The sequence below is a fragment of the Procambarus clarkii genome, chromosome 84 (genome assembly GCF_040958095.1).
Source record: "Procambarus clarkii isolate CNS0578487 chromosome 84, FALCON_Pclarkii_2.0, whole genome shotgun sequence".
Classification (NCBI taxonomy): domain Eukaryota; kingdom Metazoa; phylum Arthropoda; class Malacostraca; order Decapoda; family Cambaridae; genus Procambarus; species Procambarus clarkii.
In genome coordinates this window covers 13,324,983-13,351,200 of record NC_091233.1, presented here as the reverse complement: position 1 = coordinate 13,351,200, position 26,218 = coordinate 13,324,983, and the positions used below count along the sequence as shown (strand labels likewise).

General features: G+C 42.1%; 1 protein-coding gene across 1 annotated transcript in view; it reads left to right on the top strand.

The window, feature by feature from the left end:
• Positions 1 to 378: 378 nt before the first annotated feature.
• LOC123774863 (uncharacterized) overlaps positions 379 to 26,218 on the top strand; it is a 33,476-nt gene continuing 7,636 nt past the window's right edge. Inside the window, exons 1-4 of the mRNA XM_069316641.1 lie at positions 379 to 535; positions 20,047 to 22,453; positions 23,481 to 23,604; positions 25,843 to 26,131. Coding sequence (XP_069172742.1) covers positions 528 to 535; positions 20,047 to 22,453; positions 23,481 to 23,604; positions 25,843 to 26,131 — 2,828 coding nt within the window. The 5' untranslated portion in view covers positions 379 to 527. The remainder of the gene's footprint in view (positions 536 to 20,046; positions 22,454 to 23,480; positions 23,605 to 25,842; positions 26,132 to 26,218) is intronic.

Sequence of the window (26,218 nt, the reverse complement as noted above, 5' to 3'; positions counted from 1 at the left end):
ATACAAGATATTAGTGGACTCGCTGGGATAGAAGATCAGTTCTTTAGTAGTGGCCTGTGTGAAAGTGACACATACAGTGTTACATGTTGTACATATGTAATATGTGTATATAGTTAAGAATTAATAACTTGCCTATGACTCAGGGTTGGATCTGGTAAGAAGAGGCACTAAGGGCCCATAGAAAGTTTGAATAGAGAGAACCCGGTTACTGGCTAACACTATTATATGACTAACCTCTAGCCTGGAGGGACGGTGTCGGGGTGTGTTGGTGTTACTTGCGGTTGGAGGGACGGGGTTGGGGAGGGGGGGAGAGTCATGGTGTTACTTACGGCCGGGTTGCGTGGGGCAGGAACGCGCCTGGAGTCACCTCACAGTGTACAGCTGGAGGTGGTCGGCGCAGGAGGCTGTTGCCACCACCACCGCCACTCTTTATCTCTCTACGCAGTACGTTACCGGCCAGTGCGGGTCTACATGTCCTGCTCCGTGTAGCAGGAATCACTCTGGCAACACGAAAAGATAACATCCCAATGGCGAGGTAAGCCCACATTCATCCTCTGTTGAAGTCATCTTTTGCACTAACAATAAGACGTGACCTTCACTAACAATAAGACATGACCGTCACTAACAATAAGACATGACCGTCACTAACAATAAGACATGACCGTCACTAACAATATGACATGACCGTCACTAACAATAAGACATGACCGTCACTAACAAAAGACATCACCTTCACTAACAATAAGGCATGACCGTCACTAACAATAAGACATGACCGTCACTAACAATAAGACATGACCGTCATTAACAATAAGACATCATCTTCACTAACAATAAGACGTGACCTTCACTAACAATAAGACGTGACCTTCACTAACAATGAGACCACTAACACAATTAAACGTATAATTCACTATCAATATTGTAAAACATATATTATATATAATAATCACTCCATTCAATTTGAAGAATCTAACCCATACATTATGCAGTAATGTAAGAAGATTAAAGGTAGTTGCGAATATAAACAGGATATAAGTAATCTACGGGCTCACCATAGCCCGTGCTAATTGGAACTTTTGTTCCAAGTAGCTGAATCCTAAATAACAATAACAACAACAAACAGGAGCTGCTCTTATGGGCCAATTCGAAACTTTTGTAGTTTCCTTAATTGTAATGTTCTTAATCAGCCAATAATATTTTCTCTGACGCTTGTCTCCCCAGCCACAGTTGTGCTGATGTCCTCCATGATTGGTCGTTCACTAATGCTCGTGTCATTATTCTTGTGTTGTCGTTACTGCTGGAACGTCGTAGTTCTTGTTACACAATACAGTACCTGTGTTAGGGTGCTCCTGGATAACTGTTTCGTAACTAAAGAAGTGTGTGAATGGTGTTCAGCAGCTGAGTCACTACTGTGGAAGGCTTCCTTACCTACTAGCACGGTGGGTACATTAGAATGGGTCCACATCACTATCACGTTATGTACTGCAGGAAGGTGTATCACTCTATGGATAGGCAGCTAGATAGGGAACCCGACTGTGCCCGAATCTCTCTTTCTCTCGTCTCTCTTTTCCCATCTCCTCTTCTCTTCCCCTCTCCTCGTCTCTTTCCCTCTTCCCCTTGTCTTCACCTTTCTCCCACAGCATCCACCTCTCTTCTCCTCCTCTGAGCCCTTTCCTTCCTTCTCTCCCCTCGCCTTCTCTCTCTCTCCCCCCCCCCCCGTTTTCTTCCTATTTTACCCCCCTCTCTCGTACATACAGTTCGAGAACTGGCACTTAAATTTTGCAACAAGAACATTTACGTGGCAACATTCATCATGCACTCAAACACTCAAACGTCAAGGTCGTTATATACTTATCAACTGGGTGCCAAGTTTTGTAGGAATTCCAGGCAATGGCATTGTAGATGAAGCTTTAAACGTTCAACTAAGAGGTGGAATGGAGACATTTACATACCACAGAGTCTAACACAGATTAAGAAAATAGTTAGAGATAGAGCAACGCAGAAGATGTACAGTGACCATAACACAGCAGCCGCAGCATCAGGATCTGAAGGTTAGTTCAAGAATTCAGTGAATAATCTCTTATTTTCGTGAAAACTAACACTTGGAAAACTCCAACAACTTTGTACTCCACAATGCTTTGATACTTGTGTACAAGTTCCAGAAGAAGAGAGGAAATGTCAGCACTGTGGAAAAGTGCCCGACAGACTACTAGAATATTCCATCTAACAAAATGCAAAATTACAAACCAAATAAAATGTTAACTGATATTTAACAACAAAAACAATTTGTTAAACACATTGGACATAATCTAACTGAAGCCAACATTCGAGTCATAAATATTCATCCACTGCCTAAGACAGAAATGAGTAACACGTAGTGTCAGAGGCTTGGGCTTGTGCAGGAATATTCCTGGAAAAAAACGAAAAAATCATCTTCTCTGCACCTTTCTTCACCCTTATCTCTCTCTTCTCCCTTTCACTCTTTCTCATTCCTCTCCTTCGTCTCCCTCCCTATTCACCCTTCTGTCATTTAGTGTAGTGTTATGTATTAGCACTACTATTTTCTTTGATTCAACCATTGATCCAATCCCATCTGTGTTTAGTATATTGTTTTAAAAATCACTTTCTTCTGTTCATTCTCACTTTCACTCTTAACGTTCATTCCACTGGAATAGGATGAACAGGGCTATTTTGATATCGTAATTACATGGTATGGTAGATAACAGAGGATTGGAGGGAGATGCGGTGGATAATGAGGGATATATTTCTTATGTAAAATTGGGTGAATGGGACAGTTGAAGTAGTGTTGGTTGAGTGGAACGTGTGAAGCAGTGTTGGGTGAGTGGAACGGGGGAAGCAGTGTGTGTTGAGCGAGTGGGACGGGTGAAGCAGCGTGTGCTGGGTGAGTGGGACGGGTGAAGCAGTGTGTGTTGGGTGAGTGGGACGGGTGAAGCAGTGTGTGTTGAGCGAGTGGGACGGGTGAAGCAGTGTGTGTTGAGCGAGTGGGACGGGTGAAGCAGCGTGTGCAGGGTGAGTGGGACGGGTGAAGCAGTGTGTGTTGGGTGAGTGGGACGGGTGAAGCAGTGTGTGCTGGGTGAGTGGGACGGGTGAAGCAGTGTGTGCTGGGTGAGTGGGACAGGTGAAGCAGTGTGTGTTGGGTGAGTGGGACAGGTGAAGCAGTGTGTGTTGGGTGAGTGGGACGGGTGAAGCAGTGTTTGCTGGGTGAGTGGGACGGGTGAGGCAGTGTGTTGGGTGAGTGGGACGGGTGAAGCAGTATGTTGGGTGAGTGGGATGGGTGAAGCAGTGTTGGGTGAGTGGGACGGGTGAAGCAGCGTGTATCGGTGAAGCAGCGAGTGCTGGGTGAGTGGGACGGGTGAAGCAGTGTGTGTTGGGTGAGTGGGATGGATGAAGCAGTGTGTGCTGGGTGAGCGGGACGGGTGAGGCAGTGTGTTGGGTGAGTGGGATGGGTGAAGCAGTATGTTGGGTGAGTGGGATGGGTGAAGCAATGTGTGTTGGATGAGTGAGACGGGTGAAGCAGTGTGTGCTGGGTGAGTGGGACAGGTGATGCAATGTGTGTTGGGTGAGTGGGACGGGAGAAGCAGTGTTTGCTGGGTGAGCGGGACGGGTGAGGCAGTGTGTTGGGTGAGTGAGATGGGTGAAGCAGTGTGTGATGGGTGAGTGGGACGGGTGAAGCAGTGTATTGGATGAGTGGGATGGGTGAAGCAGTGTGTGTTGGATGAGTGGGACGGGTGAAGCAGTGTGTGTTGGGTGAGTGGGACGGGTGAAGCAGCGAATGTTGGGTGAGTGGGACGGGTGAAGCAGCGTATGTTGGGTGAGTGGGACGGGTGAAGCAGCGTATGTTGGGTGAGTGGGAAAGGTGAAGCAGTGTGTGCTGGGTGAGTGGGACGGGTGAAGCTGTAACACCATAAAGGTATTTTATATTTAATTTTACATACAACATGAGTCAGTCAGACAGAACATTGAAAGGTGCCAGGTTGTCTGGCTTTAGCAATTAATACGCCACACCCATAGGTGTTAATGACCACAAGTTGACCAGGGGTCAGGTCGTGTCAATTGACCTTGCTCTCCACTAAACCAATAATTCTAGACGGTTGGTGGTGTCTTTCCATCAAACAAGCCGGTGTTTAATGTGTGGTAGGCAGAGAGCCTGAGGCTATCTACATAGTAGGCAGGGCTTAGCTCCCTGGTTTCCTCATAAATACCCAGGGAACTGTACATTTGAGGACTGAAGGATTGACATTGAGCCGGAGGAAGAGAGAGAGCGATCGCTTATCAAAAGGTTGCATCCGGCAGATTGGCCTTCCTTAGGCCAGAGGTGGACTCTGTCAATCGTAGCCCCCTTCCCTCGCTATCAAGCATAGGTTCTAAGGCCTTGGTGAGTTAAACTGTTAAGGTGACGTATTTGTGTTTTCCAAACTTAGGTGTTGTGTGATTTTCAGGAGCAGTCAGCCGTAGTGTTCTCATTTTCCTTTGTGGTGTTTCACATTGTTGTATTCATGTTGATATTTAACATCTAAGTTGATGCTAAGTTGATATAGTTGAATATGTGAAGACCAAATTGTATATACATTTTTAATTAACTTGTTGTTGAGAATTGGCCTAAATTTCGATCCCTGGATCTTCGTTTACCTATGATAGTTTGAGGGGGGGGGGGGTGGAGGAAGAGAGTATTCTGACTCTTATGACTTAGAGACTTGATAATTTACGAGTGTATACATATAGTTTGTGACATGAACATCTTTGATATTGGGTTGTACAGACAAGTTCCATTCCTTGTCTTACATATGTTTTGTTTTGAATGGATCGTGGCAGGGGAAAGTATTAATTAAAGTAGAGTTCTGTAGAGTTACTCGAAGCTGATCAAGTATATTGCCATGTTTTTGAAGTACCTAGGTAATCAAATATCGAGGTTACAAGGTGTTGAACTGGAGAAGTTGCAGTAGAAGCTCTGGGGAACTCTTAATTAGTTAACTAAGGGCAGGCTAATGTACAAAAAGAGAGCTATTACCCACAGCCTCTGTTACAAAGCAGTTTTTATTATTATTATTATTATTTTCTACTACAGACGTGGCCATACATTTACAATGCTAACCAGCATATATACATTTTCTTCTGTCCTTCATGGACAGGGTGAGAGATCTGTTAAACATATAGTTAAGGGATTTATTGAACAATCAACCACAGAAGGTGACTGTAGTGCTTTTAAAATGTTAATCTAACCTAAGACATAAGTACATAGATAGAGAGTTGCGTCTGCCCTACAAAAAGTGGCCGATGTGTTCTTTACATAGTGTCATTATTGTGCATTTACAAAGGCGAGTGTGTGCTGGGTGAGTGGGACGGGTGAAGCAGTGTGTTGGGTGAGTGGGACGGGTGAAGCTATGTGTGTAGGGTGAGTGGGACGGGTGAAGCAGTGTGTTGGGTGAGTGGGACGGGTGAAGCTGTGTGTGCTGGGTGAGTGGGACGGGTGAAGCAGTGTGTTGGATGAGTGGGACGGGTGAAGCTATGTGTGAAGGGTGAGTGGGACGGGTGAAGCAGTGTGTTGGGTGAGTGGGACGGGTGAAGCAGTATGTTGGATGAGTGGGACGGGTGAAGTAGTGTGTTGGGTGAGTGGGACGGGTGAAGCTGTGTGTGCTGGGTGAGTGGGACGGGTGAAGCAGTGTGTTGGATGAGTGGGACGGGTGAAGCTATGTGTGAAGGGTGAGTGGGACGGGTGAAGCAGTGTGTGAAGGGTGAGTGGGACGGGTGAAGCAGTGTGTGAAGGGTGAGTGGGACGGGTGAAGCAGTGTGTGAAGGGTGAGTAGGACGGGTGAAGCAGTGTGTGAAGGGTGAGTGAGACGGGTGAAGCAGTGTGTATTGGGTGAATGGGACGGGTGAAGCAGTGTGTGAAAATTGAGTGGGATGGGTGAAGCAGTGTGTGCTGGGTGACTGGGACGGGTGAAGCAGTGTGTTGGATGAGTGGGACGGGTGAAGAAAATGTGTTGGTAGAGTGGGACGGGTGAAGCAGTGTGTGTTGGGTGAGTGGGACGGATGAAGCTGTGTCTGCTGGGTGAGTAGGACGGGTGAAGCAGTGTGTGAAGGGTGAGTGGGACGGGTGAAGCAGTGTTTGAAGGGTGAGTGGGACGGGTGAAGCAGTGTTTGAAGGGTGAGTGGGACGGGTGAAGCAGTGTGTTCTGGGTGAGTGCGATCGGTGAAGCAATGTGTGAAGGGTGAGTGGGACGGGTGAAACAGTGTGTGTTGGATGAGTGGGACGGGTGAAATAGATGTTGTTCTACTTAGGGACGATGTCGATCATGGTATCGCCCTGGAAACACAAACCGAAACTGTCTCTATTTTCCGCTTGTTACAACTTGTAATAAAGTTGTTACATCTTGGCTTAACGTGTTAATGACTTATTAGAACGTTGTTACAACTTGCTATATTGGTTGTTATAACTGGTTAGGAGGTGTTAAAACTTGTCCGAACGTTGTACCAACGTCGTAGTTTCGGTGTGTGTTTGGCGGGTGGGGCGTCCTGGCGTATCCGGTGAGGGTTAATCGCGAAACCGGATGCCTTAACGAATATCCCTTATCAGCTAAACTAATGAGCCTCGCGGCCAATAATCACACGGAGCCCCAGGTGTCCCCAGGGTGACAAGCCCCAGCCCCGCCCCACATAGAGAACACTGGGGAGCCCCAGTTGTCCCCCAGGGTGACAAGCCCCAGCCCCGCCCCACATAGAGAACACTGGGGAGCCCCAGTTGTCCCCCAGGGTGACAAGCACCGGCTGTTGGAAATAACCAACAGTTTCATACAGCTCTTGTATTTTTTATACAACCTTTGTATTAACCACAAGTAGTTACTAAAATCACTAACTTGTAGATTTAATCATCATGCCAGATTATTCCTAGTCAGAGTGACAACGCGAGGAACGACAGGCAGAAACATGAATTCTTTCTACATTTAGTTGGATTTATAACAGAGTCAAGTTTATCATTTACTAAAAATAGTTACTTACTGATAAGTTTAATTTCATAGCAAACTATTGCTTACTGGAACTCCTTTATTTAGTTCATATTAAATATTCAAGAGGAAATTATTTTAATGTAAATGATTTCACTTTAATTTCCTCGATTAGTTGCGTGACTTTAATTAATAAACCCAATTTATGTTACGCGAAATTATATTTTAACACAGATGAATTAAATGTGACATCAATACTCCTCACCATCTCTTCTTTCCTTAGTTAATTCCGATATATATAAATCTATTTACGCTCGAGATGTCTATCGAGAGCCGCACATGCGTAATCGGGAAGAAGAAGAAAACAGGAGAACGTCGCCATCCACCACGCGACTCGGACGCCATTAGCAACGAGCAACAGAGATCTACGTTTCGATCTTGCTAACAGTTTGTATTTCGCTCCCACGACTAACAGAGCGGTGTCACGTCACTTGGCACATCTAGGCAGTGTCCCAGGAACCAATAATTACTCCAACCCACAAGTAACGTCTTATCACGGCAGCTGAGGACGAGGGATCTGGAATCATTCCTAAACCAGTGGACACTCGGCCAGGCAACTAACCATTTCTAAACTATAATATTGTGCACATTTTTATATGTAGATTAGTTGTCGTTAGGCTGTGAACTTATCAACAAAATCCCATACATTTATTCTCCAAATTTATTCCGTTTTATTGGAATATAACTTGCATCATTATTTACTTGAGATCTCTGCAGTAATAATTACATTCTATAGGAAAAAAATCGTAATTCAGGATGTACTTGTAGTTACCATTAGTGGAATTCAACAATGTAATTGCCTTCCAGCTCCGGGTCCACGACAACCGAGGTGCTAGGTTTTTCTACCTGCACGTGCAACAATTTACGTGAAACAACACGCCTTCGGTGGATCGTGACAACAAATTACGTCTTTCTAGAATTTACAGCTAAGCTGAGTCGATTCTAGTAGTGTAGTATTGGATACACTAATATTTTGTTACATGAATGATTTCCTCTTAAATTACCATTTAACCTACCATTAAGAAAATCATGTTATTTACTAACAAATTTCTATTTGATTTATATATGAACTATGATATAAATATATCCTTATACATTTCTTTCTGACGAATGAACCAGCGTCGGATTATAGGTGCTAGAACTTAATTGTATCCTAGCACTTCAACCCCCGTTTTTGTGCAGGTTAATTTGACTGCCTTTATATAAGAAATACATTTTCACTAAGATTCATAGGACACTAGTTCTTGGTATCAGTTTAATCCATTGTCTCATTTTGTTTACCACTTTTTCTCAAAAAGTGGTGGTCCTTCACAGCTATCGAATTATTTTATTTAATAACAAATTATTGGAGTCAGATTTTCCCATACAAGATTTTGGTCATGTCGAACCGAATAAATCCATCTACAGAATAGATTGCTGAGAATTAAGCTATCCTACACATTAACATAATTAACCATTTACTAACACTAATTATTTACGGCTGTCAGCAGACTGCCCATATTACAGCCTAAAATTCACTAAATATTACCATTTTTATTAATACTTTATGTATAAAGTAGCCTTAGTGGGACATAGCCAATTGCCCACAACCCTAAGCCTTAGTGGGACATAGCCAATTGCCCACAACCTATACCTCACACCGAGGTGAGAATTTTTAGGTCACCTGGAGCAACTGCTCACAATTTTTACAACAATCCAATATTAACAGCTGCGTTAGAATGGCCTCACCATTTAACCATAATTTATCAAGGTGGTAATGATATCCATCCCACTCGTCAACCAGCCGAAATAATTAACCATTTAAAAACTATTATCAGTTCCTTTAAACAAATCAGCAACTCTGTGGTATTCACATTGGTGGAACCTCGCCAACTGAGAAGTGATAACCGTTGGGGAGTGAGTCCCGCATATTATCAGCGTTCTGATAAATACATAAACCTTCGACTGAGAAAAAGAGTGAGATTGGAAGCTACTTATATTCATTTCACAGCCAGACCATATCAACGGACTTGACCTCAGACGGTCAGGAGAGGCCAGGACCCATATGGTCAACAAATTAGTCAATACTATTAATCATCACACACGGTTGTGCTTAGCATATCAAACTTAGTGTTATATATTTATAAATTTTTCACTTGTATTTCTAAGTACAAACATATATATCAAAACAAAAAATCCCGAAAACATAGCACCATATATACCATATTACTGCACCATTGCATATATGCCAACCTCTGATGAGGTAGGATATTTAGACTGTAATTGTACTAATGTTTGTACAAATGCAGCCTAAACCATTTAGTCATTCCTAAGTAGGAATTATTTAGCGAGTACTGTACTAGACAGTGCTGGTGTACATACATATTATTTAGATTTGTGCTGACCCTGATTTAGGGTGGGATCCAAAACCTTTATTGTGTATTTAACATATTATTTCATGTACCCTTTTTTGACGAAATTCCAATAGTGACATTCGAGTACTACTCAAAATATTAGCTATCCATTGTTAGGTAAATTCACCTCTAAACGAGGTAGTATAGTCTATTCAAATACATAAGGCTATTATATTGATATTGAACTCCATTGAATGAGCCAATATCCCAGTTACATCAGTAACAACTATTTACTATCAGACTAGCCCTTGCCCAGCAAGATGGAAGCGGCTGACAAAATGAAAAAGACCCTTATCGGTCTGAAAGGTCACTAGACCCGACAGATTACCAAGTGTCAAAATCTGTCACAACAGTCACCTGTTGACTACATTGAACAAGAGAACTTCCTTCAAGTTGCCAAAAGTAAATTCGAGCTTAATAAGGATGTGAGATTATCCCTTTTTAGTGGTGAATAGGTTACGAGAAACCTCAGTCAGAAAGGACTGAACTAGCATCAAACTAATGTTGAGGGCAGATTATACTTTAATGACTGACCAGGGACGTATAGAGCAGCTGCAGGAGTCCAACTCCTTGGCACTCCTTATCCACTAGGTCGTGGAGATTCTAGGGGCCTCAGAAGGAGATCATCAGAGTAGCTCGAACAAAATTCACATCGAAATAGAATATATATTTGATGTGTACGGCCATGAAAGCAGTTGGAATCCAAATAATACATGCAACATAAAAAAAGCTCATGATAATATTGAGAATATTGGCAAAGTTATTATTGGGTGCAAGGGTCTGAAGGTGTGAACGTAAAGGCACTTGTACTTAACAGTCAGTTTATTAATAAAACTTAATACTAACAGTACATGACAAGAACAATCTAACGTTACGATAAGGCAGCTTAACGAGGCTGCAGCAAGTAGCAATAACATACAAGGAAAGTCACGGCCCTCGCTGGTGCCAGATGCAAATCCGGAATCAATGAGGGTAATTACAGTTGCAACAATGCACGGCTCCACGTTGGACCAGATGGGAGTCTGGGGTCAACGTGAGACAATCAATGTTGGAACCAATCACGGCCCACGTTGGCCCCAGATACGAGATCCGTGGCCAGCGTGGGATAACTGATGACTGAATGACAACAACTGACAGACTTGTCAATGTAACGAGTCTTCCGTGCAACACTTAACTTATTACGTTACTTTACTTCAGTCAATTTAGTTACGTTATTATGTCACCAAGACATGCAATCACAACAGAGGTCAAAACAATCAACAATGGCTACGGGTAATTAGCAAATCCTGAGTAATTGGATTGAGTAATTACTGAGTAATTGGTAAGTAATTACTAGTAATTGGTAAGTAATTGGTAAGTAATTACTAGTAATTGGATTGAGTAATACTGAGTAATTGGACTCAGTAATAACTGAGTCCTGCCCGAAACGCTTTGCGTAATAGTGGCTTTAGGCATTGTATGTACTAGCTCTATCTATAAAGCCAACAAACTTTGTAAAATCTCTTTATGTATGTACCTTTACCTAAATAAAAATTATCATTATCATTATCATTGTACCAGAATCTGTCACAGCTTGACAGTTCACTCAATTCACGAAGAATTTACGTTAAGGCTCAGCGTCACTAAGACCGCTTAACTAACATCGATCAGTCAATGCGATTACTAATCACCGCGTATCAAATCATTTGAAATCAACACACGGATATCACGAGGATAATTGAACATGACGTTACACTGACATCGCAAGAATAACTGAACACAAGTATACAGACTTCTCAAGTTAATGATCACAAAGTTACTCTGACGTCTCAAGTTAATGAACACAAGGTTACACTAACGTCTAAAGTTAATGAACACGAAGTTACACAGAACACTAGTACACTGACGTCGCAAGTTACTGCACACAAAGTTACACTGAACACACCAATACGGGTCACTGAGACTAACACAACATATGAATGATAATTGTACACACTAACACAGGTCACTGAGACCAACAACAAAATGGTAATGATAATTGTACACCTTAACCAAAGTACACAAGGTCACACAGACCACCTACAATTAGTAAAACACCACACAACACTGACACACTCACATGTCACCCAAATTGCCAAAAATAACCAAAGTAAATAACTCTTACTTGGACTTACAGCATGTCCCCTGGAAGTAAAGATAGAATGGCATGGACATGGGTTATCTTGAGGTTATCTTGAGATGATTTCGGGGCTTTTTAGTGTCCCCGCGGCCCGGTCCTCGACCAGGCCTCCACCCCCAGGAAGCAGCCCGTGACAGCTGACTAACACCCAGGTACCTATTTTACTGCTAGGTAACAGGGGCATAGGGTGAAAGAAACTCTGCCCATTGTTTCTCGCCGGCGCCTGGGATCGAACCCAGGACCACAGGATAACAAGTCCAGCGTGCTGTCCGCTCGGCCGACCGGCTCAAATCAAACTGGGTTAATCACACAGTTATGACAAACAATAAACCACACTAAACACAGTAAAATACACACGTCACAAAGACAACTGAATGTGTAAGATGACAATCACACTAAAGATCTTGCTACAGTATTCACACAGAAAAGCTGTAGCAGGTCTTTACCTATCATGCTTCCTCGGGGAATCGAACTCGGTCCCGTAGGGGAACTAGTGAGAACAAACACCGGACGGCTGAATAAAATTCAGCACAAGGAATTTGTCACACAAGAAAATACAGAGAAATAATGTTTAAGTACTCACGTTAATTTATACCGGTATGACACACTCACAATCATTCATCACACTCTCACTACTCCAGCTGTTGATTGAAGACCACGCACTGGAGATGACGGAGTGATGTGGGACACTGCGCTCTGAGGAGCGAGGTGAGGCAGGACAGCGAGGCAAGGCTGGCCTCGAGATGGTGAGATGAGGCAGGCTGCCTGGCTGGTGGCTGCTCGTGGAGGTAACCATGAGCGCGCGACACTAAGGTCGAGAATGGCTTGGACGACTCTCCCACTGGGAGAATACGCGCACGATTTAAACACCGGTTCTAGGCACAAGCGTGATATATTGATGAAGGCTGACGGTATGCACGCTAGAATACAGCATCCATAGATTATATATATGAACACCAGGTGTGAGGCACCCGGGGAGAACAATGGCGTGGACGAGGAAAATTAACAAAGTCCACACTCCCACAATATTGAAGATATTCACACGATCTTCACTCAAACACTTAGAATCGTTTCCTGATTCTTATATTCACTGTGACAGAGCAATAGAAGGACGGATTGCTCTAGGTAGAGACGATATCAATGGATGACTGAACAGTCCTGTTGCACCTGTTGGCAGCACATGTGAAAGCTTAGACTCCACTTCCCTTATCTCCTTAATTAACTTCTAACGGAGCCAGCAATCGCTGGATTCTGTAGCAACGATCACAGAGCGGCGTAGAATCTCTTGGGCGGCTGGATTTAGATAAAGGCGGGAGGAAGCAACGCTTTGGCCAGAGCCCTGATCTCCCTGGTCTCGACAGCATAGCTCCCAGATACAGAATGACGCCTTGAAGCGCGGGAATCTCGTACCAGTAAGGAGGTTTTGGTGCGAGAATTCGATCCGCGGTTCCCTTTGGTGCCAGGCCCTCATAGGATCACTTCTACAGTATAACTGCTGAGTTCCTTGTCCAAAACTCTGGAAGGAATCACACTGCGTGATTCCTCATACAAACGATTCCCCTCGGCAAATCAGGTTCGAGCCTCGGCGGAGGCCTCGTGCCACTCCCAATGGGAAATGAGCCGGCAGAAGACGCTGATAACGTCACGTCACCGGCATAGGGGAGCCGTGGTACCTGAGGGTGGTCCCCTCATCCTCCTCTCTCTCTTTCTCTCTCTGTTGCCAGGCCAGAAGTTACAGAGTTCAGAGAAAACCTGTAACTATTCACACAGAATACTTCCGACAACGAGAGTTACTTCTTTGAAAAGCTGAAGGCATCCCCTTTCGAAAGAGACATAATTCCACTAGACTATCTCCCTTACCAAAAAAGATAGACTTTTGTGCACATCCTGTGCACATCTCCACCATTTTCTGAGGAAAAAGGCTTTTGCTACCTATCACCTAACAAATGCAAGCTAGCTGAGAAGTGGCCAAAAACCCAACTTCTCACATTAAGCAAAATATGAATCTGTACTTGACAGAACTTTACCAAACCTCAATAGGTGAAACTGAACTTGAGGACATTGTAAATAATTTAGCCCAGTACCAAGATGACGTTCAGGTTAAACTTCAACCTTTCAAAAGGCAGATTACTAAAAACAAATTAACAACAGCCTCTACTGCACATCCAGATCCTAATCTCAAATTACCTCAGATCAGTATACCCACATTCTCTGGTAACGAGAATGAGAGCTGGGATGATTTCTGGAGTAAATTCGTGGATGCAGTAGACTCTAAAACTAACATCCCCAAAACAACCAAGTTCTCTTATTTACAAGGCTTGCTACGAAATGAAGTTTTAAAGGTAATCTCTAACATAACACTGACCAGTGATGGTTACTACCTAGCTGTTCAATTGCTTAAGAGCAACTACGATAACAAGGAAAGAACTATTACTATCTTAGTCCAAAAATTACTGGATTTACCAACTGCTAATAATTATACACATTCTCTTCAAACTTTCAGACTAGAGCTAGAATCTCTACTCAAGGCCTTAAGCCTTAAAGTCCAAATTCAGATTGCTGAATGAATGACAAAGGCGCAATTTACGGAGAGAAACTTTAGATAAATTGTGTACTATGTACAATAAAACCTCTCTGACCATGAATGAGATCACAGAAGGTTTACATACCCTAGTCGAAAGACAAAGAGCCAACCAAGATGGGAAGAGTGTTTCAAACTTCTCTACTAACTCTCATCAACCCCAAAGTACTGCAACTACTGTAGTAAAACTAAATTTTAATAAATCGTCTTCGAAATGGAAATCTGGAAATGTAGGTACATACACAGTGAACCCTTTAAACCCCGTAGTGAACACCACTCCTACGACTTCTCCAACAGTGAAGAAGTGTTTGTTCTGCAATAATGAACATCTTACTTATAAGTGTAGTACTTATCCAGACCATGACACCCGAATTCATCATTTGCAAGAACTACACAGATGCACAAAGTGCACGGGTTCTCATGACCCCAATAGCTGTACTGTCTCCTTACGTAGGTGCAACAAGTGCCACAAGGGTAGACACCATTACTCCTTGTGTGGTAGTGATGAATCAAGATCAACCAATCCTCATAAGAAAATTACAAAATTTACTTCTGTACAGTACTGCAAGGTGCATCAAAACACAAGTGTACTTGCAACAGAGTCGAATAACACAACTACGTTACCAACAGCTCAATTAAAATTAATTACCAAGGGATCTAGGATTTCCACTCGTGGTTTTTTTGGCCGAGGTTCGCAGAAAACCTTTATTTCTCAACAGTTAGTTGAACAGTTGAAACTGAAGCCTATTGCACGAGTGAATTTGAATATCTCTGGATTCCTAACCAATAGTGGACCTCGTGACTACCAGGTTGTTAAAGTCTTGGTACGTTTAGGAGGCTGCACCAGCCCAATTCAAGCCATAGTTGCTGACAAGATCTCCTCAGATTTACATGTTACAGGTCTTGCTCAAACAGTCAAATTTCTTTAACACAGCGGTATTAGGCTAGCGGGTCATAAAATAAATACAGACTGTCTCAACAATGTAGGTATTCATATTGGAGCTGACTATTTCTATAGATTTATTAGTCGATGCACCAGGCAACGAGGTGTAAACTTGTTACTGTCAGCTGGGGTAAACTACTCACAGGACCGATGTTGATCCAACAACATTCTTAGTCTACTAGTAATCAACCAACTAATTCAATAGGAGCGTGACTAGGCCTAGAACAGTCACCACTACATGACAGAGACGAAACTGAGGATGATGAGTCCAATCCCCCTGTTCACAAATTATGGGATTTGGACACCTTAGGCATAGTCCCTGATCAACCCAGTCCAGATGACACATAGACGTATCAACAATATCTTGATACTGTATTTTTCAAGATAATCAATATTGGGTGAGACTCCCATGGAAGCTGAACCACCCACAGCTCCCAGTAAATTATCTCATGGCCTCAACCCAATTAAATTTTCAATTAGCTAGGCTACGGAAGCAACCAGATAAATTGCAACTGTATCATGCTTTGATACAGCAACAACTTGCTAACAAATGTATAGAAGTTGTTGAAGAAAACAACCATAAATCAGGCCATTATTTGCCACATCATGCTGTCCTGAAAGATTCAGTTACAACACCAATGAGGATTGTAGTGCCAAATTAAAGGCAGACAGCGTGTCTACAAACTGGACCTAGCCTAACCCAAAGACTATAAGATGTCTTATTACGATTTCGCTCAGATGTTTTCGCCTATACGGCCAACATTAGTAAAGCCTTTTTAAGAGTAGGCTTACAAGAGACAGATCGTGATTTTACGAAATTTCTCAGGGTGAAAGATCCACAGGATCCAAATAGCGAAGTCATTACTTATAGATTTGCCTCAGTACTGTTTGGAGCAACATCTTCACCATTCTTACTCCAGGCTACTCTGGTTACACATCTTAAGAAGTCTAATAGCCTCTACAAGACTGACGTTAGCAACAATTTACATGTTGACAATTTTCAAGGAACCACTAATGATGTGATAAACTAGTGGAAATTTACCATGAGGCTAATCGTGAACTGTTAGGAGCCAACATGACTCCTAACAGACATGTTCACCTTGGTTTAATAGTAGTGTGGTCAAACAATGAGGCAATATTACAGTGGGTAAAAAACGACAACAACAAAACTCCCTATGGCAGCAACAGAGTAAGAGAAATTCGAGAACTGTCTGCTGGTTATAAATTAAGACATTTCCCCACCAAAGACAATCCAGCTGACTAGTTATCCAGAGGTTTGACTTTAAAGCAATTAGTTAAAATCCGAGATGTGGTTTAATGGACCCCAATGGCTAGTTAGTGGTCAGTGGCCCCAACAGAAGCCACAAGTCATTGTGACCAATATTTCTACACCTGTTGCGGATCAGAACCCCCTCGAACTTTAGCCATCAATCCTCATCATTATTCCAATTTAAGCAAATTACTGAGAGTTACAGAAATGGTATTTGATTTCATCAACAAGATGGGGAGCAAGTATCGATTTCTTAGTTCCATCAAATATTTGATCAAACAACCTCAACAAGAGACTTATGGGAAGGAATATGAACATCTCTCAGAGAAGTTGAGTAAGTCTCTGGGTATCTGGCTTGACTCAGACAACTATAACATTTTGAGATGCGGCGGACGTCTGCTTCATGCAGAAATAAATTTAGATACGAAGAATCCTATACTTCTACCACGTCACCATATCATTACTAAACTCATAGTTTTACATTTCCTTGAGCATAATACATTGCATGGTGGAGTATTAGATACCCTTACTGATCTGAGACAACGTTTTTGGCTTCCCCAAGGTCGCCAAACTGTTAAATCCTTAATCAAGTCTTGTGTAATCTGCAAGAGATATGATGCTTAAGTGTGTCCTTATCCAGGTCCACCGCCCCTACCTAAGGAGCGAGTCGTCCACCTTCGTCCCTTTGAAACCAAAGGTGTCGACTACACAGGAACACTAATTTTAACAGGCACACCGGACAAGATTCCAGTGAAAGCCTACATTTGCCTTTTCACGTGTGCTACCACACGTGGAACACATTTAGAAGTCACTTCTGACATGAGTGCAGAAGCCTTTCTACAAGCCTTTCGCAGATTTGCTGCACGAAGATCTTGCCCAAAATTAATGATCTCAGATAATGGATCTAACTTCGTGGCAGGAGAGGCTTGCTTACAAGAAATATGGAACCATCCAGAAGTACACTCTGTGCTTAAACAGAGACAATGCTACTGGAAATTTATCCCTCCAAGAGCACCATGGCATGGCGGTTTTTACGAAAGAATCGTGGGAACTGTTCAGAAATGCCTAAGAAAAGCCTTACACGGGCAGAAAATTAATCTCACTGAATTATAGACCCTTGTCGTGGAAATTGAAGCACGAGTCAACAACAGACCTCTAGCCTATTTATCAGAAGATTTCTCCCAAAGAGAACCCCTAAGCCCCTCTCATTGGATTCATGGTGATCTTCTGAGTCCTCTAATATCTACAGGAGACGAGGAGCCAGCTGACCCTTCATGTGTCAAGGCGAGTGACTTGGTGGAGAGTTATAGATAACTTTCAAGGGTAACAGAGAAATGGAATGAGGTCTGGACACGTGAATATTTAACTGCTTTACGAGAATATCATTATGGAGCTGCAAGCCCATACAACAAACAACAACTTAAACCAGCTGATCTTGTCCTAGTAGACAGTGATGGACTCAGGTCAGATTGGCCTATAGGTAAAATTGTTGATATCTATCCCGACCGCAATGGTATTTTACGAATTGTTAAGGTTCAGTGTCGAGGCACTACTACCTTGAAAACACTAGCCCCACTCCCCAGTCCCTTTGTCCTCCCCACCATTCTCCATTACCCCATCTCCTCGTCCCCACCATCCCAAACTCCCCCATCTCCTCGTCCCCACCATCCCAAACTCCCCCATCTCCTCGTCTCCACCATCCCAAACTCCCCTATCTCCTCGTCCTTCTTCACCATTACCCCCCTCCCTTGTCCCCTTGTCCTCCACACCATGTCTCACTTCCGTCCCCTCATCATCCCCACCCCACACTCCCTCATCCGATGCCTTCCCAAATGGTCCGATGTTCACATCAGAAAATTGGGAACATCAAGTGATCTGATGTTCCAATCACTGAAATATAAGAAAAAATGTTAAAAAATGAAATGAAAATATGAAAAAATATAAAAATAAACTATTCTCACGAAATGAACGGTCTGGGTAAACAACACAGCTCAATTCCAATGCAATTCACACAAAATAATTAAATCAAAATTTAAAAAAAACAAAGTCTAGGAAAATTCAATTTATCAATGCAATCAGAAACATTGAAATGAAATTGTAATATATCAAGTATAGCATGTGTGTTGCTCTTAATGCAACAGATGACGCTGTTTTTCAAGAAGAGCATAATTTTACCTGTCACAGGTGTCGCATCTATATTTGTACTTACGAAATGAACGGTATGGTAAACAACACAGCTCAATTCAAACACAATGTCACACAAAATAATTCACAAAAATTTAAATAAATTGAAATCTATGAAAATCAAATTTATCAATGCAATCAGAAGCACTGAAATGGAATTCGTGACATATTTAGTATAGCATGCATGTTGCCATTATGTGCAACAGATGGCGCTGTTTTTTAAAAACGCACCTTTTTACCTGTCACAGGGGTGGCATCTATATAGTAGGTATATAAAAAGACGCGCCTATTCGAATGCAATGTTCTGTCAAAATTTCAAAGCAATTGGTGAAGAACTTCTGGAGATTACGGAGTGTGTTGCTCTTACATCCAACAGATGGCGCTGTTTTTAAAAAAAAAAACATATTTTTTTTCCTGTCACACATTAGGCATGTATATAGTAGATATATAAAAAGATATATAAAAGTATATAGTATGTATGTATAAGTATGTAGGTATAAAAACTCGAAAGATGTTTAAGCTCTATTCAGTTAAAGTTGTGTGTGTTTGTGTAAACTAAAGTCTGAAAAAGTAATAAGTTTTACGAAATGCGTTCAAGTGTCGTGTCAGACTAGAAATAAAAATGAATTTTGGAGAATTGATCTTTGAATTACCATCAACAGTGAAAAGAAACGTAAGAAAGATCGAGAAAATTCGTGTTAGAATTATTAATCTTACTTTTTCGGTCATATTTAATAATATATATATATATATATATATATATATATATATATATATATATATATATTTATATATATATATATATATATATATATATATATATATATATATATATATATATATATATATATATATATATATAAATATATATATATATATATATATATATATATATATATATATATATATATATATATATATATACATATATATATGTCGTACCTAGTAGCCAGAACGCACTTCTCGGCCTACTATGCAAGGCCCGATTTGCCTAATAGGCCGAGTGATTTTTTTTATTTGCAATAATTTTTTCCAAATAGTTTATTTGAATTATTATTATTATTTAAAATTAAGACCATAATTTATTGACTTAGTTGTGTTAGTTTAGGTTAGGTTAAGATAGGTTAGGTTAGGTTAGGTAGGGTAGGTTAGGTTCGGTCAAATATCTATGTTAGTTTTAACTCAAATTTAAGCAAATTAACTAATACATAATGAAATGGACAGATTTATCATTCCATAAGAAAAAAATTGGAAAAATATATAAAATCAGGAAAACTTAGCCTATTAGGCATATAGGGCCTTGCATAGCAGGCCAAGTACGACGTTCTGGCTACTAGGTACAACATATATATATATTTGTTTTGTATGGGCAAAGTATATTAAGGATTTTAGGGATTTATTTTATAAATTTGTTCCCACATATGCAATGACACCCAATGTGGTCAATTTACTTTCATTTTACTGCTTCTCTAAGTGTCTTTTTCTTCCGCAGGCGGTGTGTGTCGGGCAGGCAGCCCTTCACTATGTTGCCTTCCACACGTGTCTCAATGTTTGTAATGTTTTGGCTACTGACAGAGGGTTGGTGCAGCCAACCTACACACAGTTCTGCTGGCAACTCACTGATGAGTCTACACGCGGACATGACAACCGACTCTGTACCAACACCACTGCCGCCGCGCGTCTCTCAGCTCCCGGTCTCTCAGGAAGATGCGTCAGGTGCTCATGGCGCATTGAATCACTTCAAAGTGGCTGGGAGAAGTGATGTTGGTGACGATCATACATTAATATTCGTGAAAGACTCGGAGATCAAGACACCCGTTACACAAGAGGAGCCAAGTCGCTACGATCATGATGCAGATGAAGCACTCGCGAACAACACCCAACTGAACATGCCAATAATGGGTGTAAGTGAAGACAGTGTTGTGCGGGCAGTTGCGACAAACAATAAGACAGTGGATGATATTATGATGAGAACTAGTGTACTGAACGTCTCTTCAGACCCCCATCAGAAGCACATTCGCATCAACAGAACTTCAGGAAATATACACCCGTTAATGAATATGACTCTGGCAAGTCACGCACAAGACGATGAAGAACTAGTAAACAGTGATCACATGATCGGAAACACCAACACTAACATCTTAAGGCGCAATTCTGCTCATGTTAGATCCCAGAAACCAGTACAATCTGTACCTGCTAAAAATACTAATAATGTAACAGTAAAGAGATACAGGCGCGTCCCACTCCATGATGATGTTCCAGTGAACAAGGAAAGCTTTCTCTTGCAGTCTGATGGTCAAAAAACAATGCTGGAATCGAACTCACGAAAACATGAAAATTCAACCATTGTTGAAGACATTTCTAAGGAGACGCGAGTGAGGAAGTGCTTCGGTATCAATGAATTCTTTAACTTTAAAACTCGTAGACGTGAAACGCTGGAGGACAATACAGCGTTCACAATACTGGTGCGTAGCCTGCTGGAGAAGAATGTGAATACCGACCTGAGGATCGTCCCTTTAATAATGGGACAATGCCAAGACCCTGGTGATGAAAAAAAACGTGAACCAATAGACTTTACGTCTCACTCCATCTTACCTTTTGGTTACCTAAGAGACCTCAAATCAAAACTTAATTATGATCAAGATCACTACTGTTTGGAAATGGAAGCTCCAGATGCTGAGAATATTTCCTCTGGCATTCTTAGCAAAATTTTCTGTCCCTTACGACCCATTGAGGTTTCCACAAGGAAGTGTTGTGGCGTCAACGAATACTTCAACCTTACTGATAAACACTGTCATCCGAGGTCGTCCAATGTGAGTGAATATAATGATTTAGTGCAAGAATTCACAAGGAATTACCCAGGAGTGACGTCCATCCACTGGAACACCTCGAAGCTCATTTGCAGGCACGGTGAGCCCCGAAGAGTCAGCACCGACCAAGCCTTTCTCGACTCCTCGAACCAACTGTGTGAACGCCAGTCTGGACAGTGTTACCCGAGCTCACTCTACTGTATTGAATATTCATGGGGAGAAGGTACTCCAGCGATGGTGGCTGAGGCATCTATATGTCCCGTTGACTCCTTCTACAAATGCTGTCCCCGCGGCCATATACTTACTAAGTCTGGCTGCATTAGTGCCTCGAGGGAAGATGTCTCGCCATATATGTTGCAGTTGCTGGAAGAAATGGAACCTAAATTTGGTATTCCTGCTAGAACCAATGATTGCCATTGCGTTGAAAAGCTGATCAATGTTAGTGACTCTAATATTCATTGGTGGAAGAGCATGCCTCAATATCCCCCAGTAGACATAAAGGCAAAAAATTCCTCTGCCATTCGGTACTGTGTAGATGATTATCGCGGCCCGGACAACCACACTGTAACAGTTGCTATCGTGTGTTACACCGAGGTGGGGAACGTACGCAAGTGCTGTCCCTGCGGCCAGTACATGGAGAATGGTACTTGCGTCTCCGACAGTCTGGGACTCTCACTACTGCACGACCCTCTGCTGAGTGCAGCTAACCTAACAAAGCTGACTGATAATTCTTTCCCTACTTGTGAAACTGAAAACGGCTACCATGTTTACTACATGGGCAGGAGGTCCTCCGAGGACTACGGGGAGATGATAGACAACCAGGAGCTACAGCTGGTAAATATGGACGCGGGCTGCCGCCTTAATAATAAAACTATCAAACGTGAGAATTACTGCCTTGAATACTTCGGGAATGCTACAGTCCAACATCTGAAGGTGATGATGTGTGTAAGGTCGTCCATGGACATGGGCGTGAACAGCGAAAATTTGTGGGCGAAGGCGGTGCTGCTGACCTTGTCCTGCGTGGCCCTGCTGGCCACCACCTTGTACCTCCTCCCCCAGAAGGTCAACAAAGGCTACTCCGTCAGAAAGGTGCGTCATGTTACCGCCATCAGCTATTATCAGCATCTCTAAAAATCAATGACAAAAATGATTGATTTTCATGATAAACTTTGTCTAGTATATATTATTTATGATACAGAGATCGCTATAGATGTTCAGGTTTAACAGTGGACCTATTAACAATGCTTTTAGTAAAAACACTGATGGCTCATGTAACAATGTTAACTATAGCCTGTCGTTTACAAAAGTTGTTAAAATATCATTCCAGTTAAAATTTATATAAAAAACTTTCTCCTAAAACTCTAAAACAAAATTCGAAATTCAACTAACCCTTTATCACCCTTCAACAAGCTTAGCACGACCGGACGGTCATCAACAATAGCTAAGCAACCCCCAGTTCATTTAAACAAAATTGCATTTATAAAAATTAAAAAAAAAATTGATAATGAGGATATACTCCCACAGCACCATGTGGTATTTCTTTCTCCCATTCCTCTTGTTACTGAATGAACGTCTGTCTTCCTCATAAAGCCATTTTTAGCTTCTCTAATGTGCTGGCTGCTTCCACGTCATTAACCTGGTCACCTTCGTCTAACATTTCTGAAACAAAACTTGATTACGTGACTGCTCACTCCTGACTGCCAAAGACGTGTGACTGTCTGGACTATATTATAGTGACGTCATTAGCGAATCAAAGGTTTACAGAGATCTGCCAATTTGTTGAAACTTTGAATCACAAAAACACTTGTGAAACGTTTTAATAATGACTTATGATCACAAATAATGTGCGAGTGTTGCTCTAGAATATACAGTGGTAAGACTCATAACAAATCGTTATTAAATGTAGGCATGAAGGCCTATGTAACAATGTTAACAGTTTGGAGGTTAACATATACCAACACCAGTCTCCTGGTACACCTTGTGTCAGTAACTGCTTACAGTTGTAGTTACACTAATACCCACACCAGATCCCTTCACTTATGACTGCTGACAGTTAAGTAACCTAAACTAAACTAACTTACCCTGGCGCCCCCTGACCTTCCGCCTACCCCTGCAGGTGAAGATGCTGGCTGGGCGGCTCCAGCTGAGCTACGTGTTGACCTCCCTGGTTGGGTTCCTGCTCCTGGCCGTCAACATGGTCGTACCGATTTATCAGGACAGTCTTGCGTGCTACATCATGTGTGAGTGCCTCTTGTCTTGACTTTCTCACACACGCACACATCGACGTTATTCGCTGTTATCGAGCATTACACGGCTGAGGCATACAGAATATAGAGTAGTTAGTAAATGGAATTCACGAGGAAGTGATGAGGTGGAGGCAGACTCTACACACAGTTTCAAATGTAGATATGATAGAGCACGAGAAGCTCAGGAATCTGAACACCAGTAGATTAACGGTTGAGAAGGGGACTAAAGAACCAAAGCTCAACCCCCCGCAAGCACAACCAGGTGAGTACAACATCAACTAGGTGAGTACATTTGAGGGCCTCGCGGCTGAGTGGACAGCCCTCTGGGGTCGTAGTCCTAAGGGCCCGGGTTCGCTTCCCGCCTGGGGCACAAACAAAAGGGCAGAGTTTCTTTCACCCTGATGCACCTGTTCACCTAGGAGTATATATGTACCTGGGAATTAGACAGCTGCTACGGGCTGCTTCCTGGGGATGTGTGTGTGTGTGCTTGAAATATATGTATTAGATATAATAGAGGAAAAATAGATTGGTTAGAAAGGCGGGTTCAAGAGCTAACAGCTCGATTCTGCCGGAACAGATAATAAATACACAAAAAGTAAATACACACACACAATTGTTTTCGGTTTCAAGGGTAATTTAAGTTAATAACCGGCTTTCTAGCCCACTTGTACCCCGACAGCAAACGTTTAGAGTGTAGTCATTAACGTACCACAGTATTCAAGGAGAGAGAGAGACAACTCTTGCTGCGAATTAACGACCAATAAACTTTGACATCGATCGTGGGAAAGTCACTGTAAGTGATACTTGCAGATTCTGTAAAGCACCTATTAAAGTTAAGGTTGATAGGAGACTCCCAACACGAGTTTACGAGTTTACATATGGTCGTTCCTGCCTCACAAATTTATTATCTTATTCAAGCGTAAAGGATGCCGTTGACATTAATCTATATAAATAAAAATGGAAATGTTCGTTTGCTCAAAATAGCTAATCTCCGTAAGTTCTTCACCAATTGCCTTGAAATTTTCACACAACATTCCATTCGTATCCGAGCTGGCTTTTATATACATACTATATAGATGTCATGTCTGGGACAGGAAAAAACATGTTTTTTGGAACAACTGTTTTTTTTGTGTGTTTTTCATGTGTGTGGGAAACCTTCGAAACCACTTTACCGATTGCTTTGAAATTTTCACACAACATTGCATTTGAATAAGCGAGTGTTTTTATATACCTACAATATACATGTCTCACCTGTGACAGGAAAAAAACATGTTTTTTTGAAAAAACAGTGCCATCTGTAGGACGTAAGAGGAACACACACTGTAATCTCCGAAAGTTCTTCATCAATTGCTTTGAAATTTTGACACAACGTTCCAATCGAATACGTGCCTGTTTTTATATACCTACAATTCAGATGTCACACCTGTGACAGATAAAAAAATGCTTTTATTTTTTTTGGATAAACAGCGCCATCTGTTGCATGTAAGAATAGCACTCACTATACAAAATTTGTTACGATTTCATTTCAATGTTTCTGATTGCATTGATAAATTGAATTTTCATAGATTTTGATTTATTTTCATTTTGATTTAATTAATTTGTGTGACATTCCATTGGAATTGAGCTGTGTCGTTTACCATACCATTCAATTCAAGGGTATAGTTTATTTGTTTCTTTTTCATTGTTTTTCATTTAGTTTTTTTAACTGTTCTGCATATTTTTAAATGCAATTGGTGGTGAAATTGAGCTGTGTCTATTGATTTGCGTTTGCATATAAATATTTCGTTAGTATTTTTTTGTTTTTGTTTTGAAAACCAGAAAATAGACATGTTTATTTCACAGCTGCAAATGGACAACAAACAGCTATGAATCCACTGGCTACAACATTAACTGCTCTCTTCACGTTATGTTAAAATGACGCGTTTGCAAAAATACTGCTGTGTTCTGAAGTGCCTACACATTACACATGGAATGCCAGTAGAAAATCATTTGAACGACGCAAACGAGGTGAGCGAGTCGACGGGCAACCTGGCATATTCATGATTCCAGGCCTCGCCACTGGAGGGGGCAGTCGTCGTCACTCGCGTTCCCATTGGTTGTTTGGCGCTGTGTGGGGGTGGTTTGGTGTTGGTGGCGTGGTCCGCCCGCTGACCTGCGTGTCAGCTGGCGGCATGGCGGCGGCTGGGGGTAGGCCGACTCGCCATGTGGATACTGTGGGGCTTGCTTTCTCAGCTCCTGTGGACTGGCCTCTCGTAGCAGTCGCGTTACTGGACGTTTTGCATTTGAAGGCCGCCGATCTTCTAGGCCTGGAGAAACTTACATCTATGCGTTTGGCGGTGAAATTTGCCACGTCAGCCGGCTACCTGGATTTTGTGTGCCGCTACAATGATGAGTCATTTACGCTACCAGATTCTGCTGTGACTGTGCGGGTGACGGATCCATGGGGTCCGCTGACTTTTGTGAGTGTGCCCGGTGGGCCGGTGGATTTCCCAGAGCAGGAACTGCGTTCCGAGTTTGCCAGGTTAGGTGCGGTGGTGACGCATCGTGTCAACTTTTTACGTTCTGGAAGGCTGCAGGGACTCCGTCTTGGGGTGCGAACGCTTGGCAT